Consider the following 3,472-nt stretch of genomic DNA (forward strand, 5'->3'; position numbering starts at 1 on the left):
GTGTAAGGTAATATTATGGCTTTAAATTACTATTCTCACATTTATTCCTTTTAAACATATGTTGCAAAATGATTTATATTACAACAATATAATAGTATATCAAATTTGTAAAATTACCACAAAATTGAGTTTAAACTTAAAAGTTATATTTTGAGTACATTGTATTTATATATTCTTTACATTTGAATTATTTTCATAGCTCTTATCTTCTTGTTATAGTAATAAACATGAGAAACTCCACAATTTGATACTGTCAGATAAACTTTTGCTGAGTAGATTTACCACCATTTCAATTGATGACTGTCTGATGACTTTATATAATGAATCAGAGATAATGGTTTCTGAGTAAAGTATACAATTTTTAATACTCTGAGTCAATACAGTTTTTTTTTTTTTTTGATACATTATCTTATTTTATTCAAATACCAGTCTGATCACATATTGTCCAAAAACACTCAAATAACAAACCAAATACAGACAGACAGATGTTAAAGATTGGTCTTCAAACATCATAGCCAATGATGCCACGCTTGCCTATGATCTCGCCGACATAAAACCACATCCACACCTCAGTGGCCACCAAACCATTCAGCAGAGCTTCCTTAACTATAAGCTGTTTGAAGCTACCAGTTTGAGCGCTCTTGACTATTTTTTTCAAGCTCTGAATAGCTGTAGGGATCTCAGCAGGGGTTGGAGGAACCAGCTCAACCTTGGCATAGTGCCAAAACGTGACCAATCGAGGCTTTGAGTAAGTCACAGCAGCTTTTACCAGCGCCGGGGCCTTCTCCGCGAGGTTACGGACAAACTGGGCCATGGTTAGAGGATGGAGAGTCCCGTCAATACAGTTTTAATCTGCTTCACCTACATGTTGAAGACCTGATTGAATAGGTTGAAAAACTTTATCTTGTAAAGTACTTGGTTATTTTTCCTTTTAAACTTCTTATGCTAGATGGCATTTAAAAATATTATCACAAATCTTTCAAGAAACAATAACTTTGTTAAACAATAATTTCTAGGAGTACATGTAATATTGAAATACTTAATTATTCTTTTGGAGGAAAATATGAGATCTCTCCACTAGCCTATGTGAACAAAAGTATTTAGAACAATAGACTCCATGTTGCAGTAGAATGATCAAAGCTTTATCTGGAAGAGGAAAAACTGTACTTTACATTATTTACTGTCAAAAGGAAATGAGGTTTAACATATACATTTATATATGCATATAAATTATACAGTTATTCAAACTGCTAATGAATGTCATTATTTTAACCAAATACCTTCCTTCAAATGTCTGTAAACCAGTTAGCATAGCTGAAAAAGGCATACACAGATGGCCTGTAAACAGAAGTTATAAAATGAAGAGGAAATTTGATGGTTGGTTATTTAATTTGATCAGTAAGACATGCAAAGTGATGGGAATAAATTGATGTGTAATCCTGAACTGCCCATGGTGTCTACACTGATCCACTTAAGCGGCAAGCCCATGAACTTCATTCCATTTTGTGGGAATTAGGACAGAACTCTTGCTAGGCAAAATGTGGCAAAAGCAGCAGTGATTTGCAGGGCCTCCTCTTGGATGTCCTAGTTCTTACCTTTTATTCTGTTTAGGGCAAGCTTCCTAAGTCCCTAAAGGTTCTTTGTTATTTTATGCTCTCCCTTTCTACTCCATAAATGTTTTCTTGTTCTACAGAAATTATCTAAAATGTAGCCACCAAAATGTGAACATAAATTAATATATTTTTATTTTGATAAAAAATATATGACATATGAGGTCTCTCCTAACAATTTTTTGTGTATAGTACAGATTATTGAACTATAGGCACAACTTGTACAGAAGATCTCTAGAATTTTCCATCTTGCATGACTGAAAATCTAAACCCAGGGAACAGTAATTCTCCCTTTTTCCTCTTCCAAACCTTTGGCAACCACTCTTCTACTTTCTGTTTTTAGAAGTTTGACTAATTTAGGTACCTCGTATAAGTGAATCATACAGTGTTTATCCTTATGTTCCTGACTTGTAACACTTAGCATAATGTCCTCAAGTTTCATTCACATGGTACAATATGACAGAATTTCCTTCCTTTTTATGGCTGAATAATATTCCATTGTAAGTATATACATACACTGTATGTACCACATTTTCTTTATCCATTCTTCTGTTGACAGATGATTTCTTTATCCATTTACCTGCTGAAGTAGCCACCCCCTACTTTGCTTTATTTTCAGTGGTCCCCGGGTATCCAAACTATTATGGTTCTGTGAGCACATTAAGTAAGTCCAGACAGAAACTATGTCCTTGGACAGTCCTCTGAATAGCTAGAATTTTGGAAGTAGCTCCATTCTTTGCTTTCATCCTAAGGATATGTTGTGAGCTGGGTATTCTTTTTGGTACCAAACTGTAGGCTTAGAAAAGGAACTGATGTAGGTTAAATGAAATTGCTTTTGTTATCCATTTCAATGTGGCTATTCCTAGCTCTGTGCTCACCTACAGTACGGTGACTTCTTAACCAGATACTCTAATCCTTATAAAGATATTTTGGTCCATATGACATTGTTAAACCAGCATTTATATTGGAGGAAAATACTGGGACTTCCTATTCCGCCATCTGGCTGATGTCACTGCTCCCAAATGAATGAATTTTTAGAACGTTATCGTTATTAAATGTGTTTAAATAATTAACCTTTGATAATCTTATGAAATTCTGAATAAAAGCATTGATTACAAGATTTCATTCAATAATTGAGGGAATGGGACTCTGGGAGAACTTGCTGGGGAGAAGGCCCTTATAGATGTCTCTACATGTACAATTAATGGTCCATCTCTGCATAAAGCCAGTCTTAGCACACCCATGGCTTTGGTGATGTATTTTATAAAATCCTGCCACTCTAAGAATAACTAAGGACTTAGACTTCTTTTGCCAGAGCTTATGCAACAAAGAGTCTAAGAGCAAAGGCCCTGGAGCCTGCTAGCAAGGTTCATGCCCTAGTTTTGCTACTTTCTAATCATGTATGTTCAGGCATTCAAGGAAGGCATCAACTACACTATGCCTCACTTTTCTCATTTCGCATGACATTGATAACATCCTAGAAGTTGGACCTCATTTGGCTTAAATGAGTTTTAAAAGTTTCAATATTTTTAAAGCATTCAGAATATTGCCTGGTACATGGTGTTATATAGGTATAAGCTATTACTTTTATAAAAATAGTTGCTAAAAAAACATACTGCAACACAAAAATTAAATGTATATTTGTTAAAGATGACATAAGTAAGTTTAGAACAGAGAAAATATTTGTAACATAGGTAACAGATAAGTCATAATAAATTATACATAACATATAGCATACTAATACATAACAATTATATAAGAAATAACAATAATAGCTTTACAAATTAAAACAAAAATGAAATTCAGTTTTACGATGATATTGGCATAAACAAAAAAGATTAATGACATCCAGCATTAGCAAT

General features: G+C 33.8%; 1 protein-coding gene across 1 annotated transcript; it reads right to left on the reverse strand.

Moving 5' to 3' along the window:
* Positions 1-383: 383 nt before the first annotated feature.
* Positions 384-828, reverse strand: LOC122201063 (ATP synthase subunit g, mitochondrial-like). Its single transcript, XM_042906957.1, has one exon. It carries the CDS (start codon positions 812-814, stop codon positions 503-505), a length of 312 nt encoding a protein of 103 aa, XP_042762891.1. The 5' UTR covers positions 815-828; the 3' UTR covers positions 384-502.
* Positions 829-3,472: the final 2,644 nt, after the last annotated feature.

This window comes from Panthera leo, chromosome A1, assembly GCF_018350215.1.
Source record: "Panthera leo isolate Ple1 chromosome A1, P.leo_Ple1_pat1.1, whole genome shotgun sequence".
Classification (NCBI taxonomy): Eukaryota; Metazoa; Chordata; class Mammalia; order Carnivora; family Felidae; genus Panthera; species Panthera leo.

Coding starts and splice junctions, on each gene's coding strand:
- LOC122201063 (XM_042906957.1), bottom strand. CDS start 814: ATGGCCCAGTTTGTCCGTAACCTCGCGGAGAAGGCCCCGGCGCTGGTA.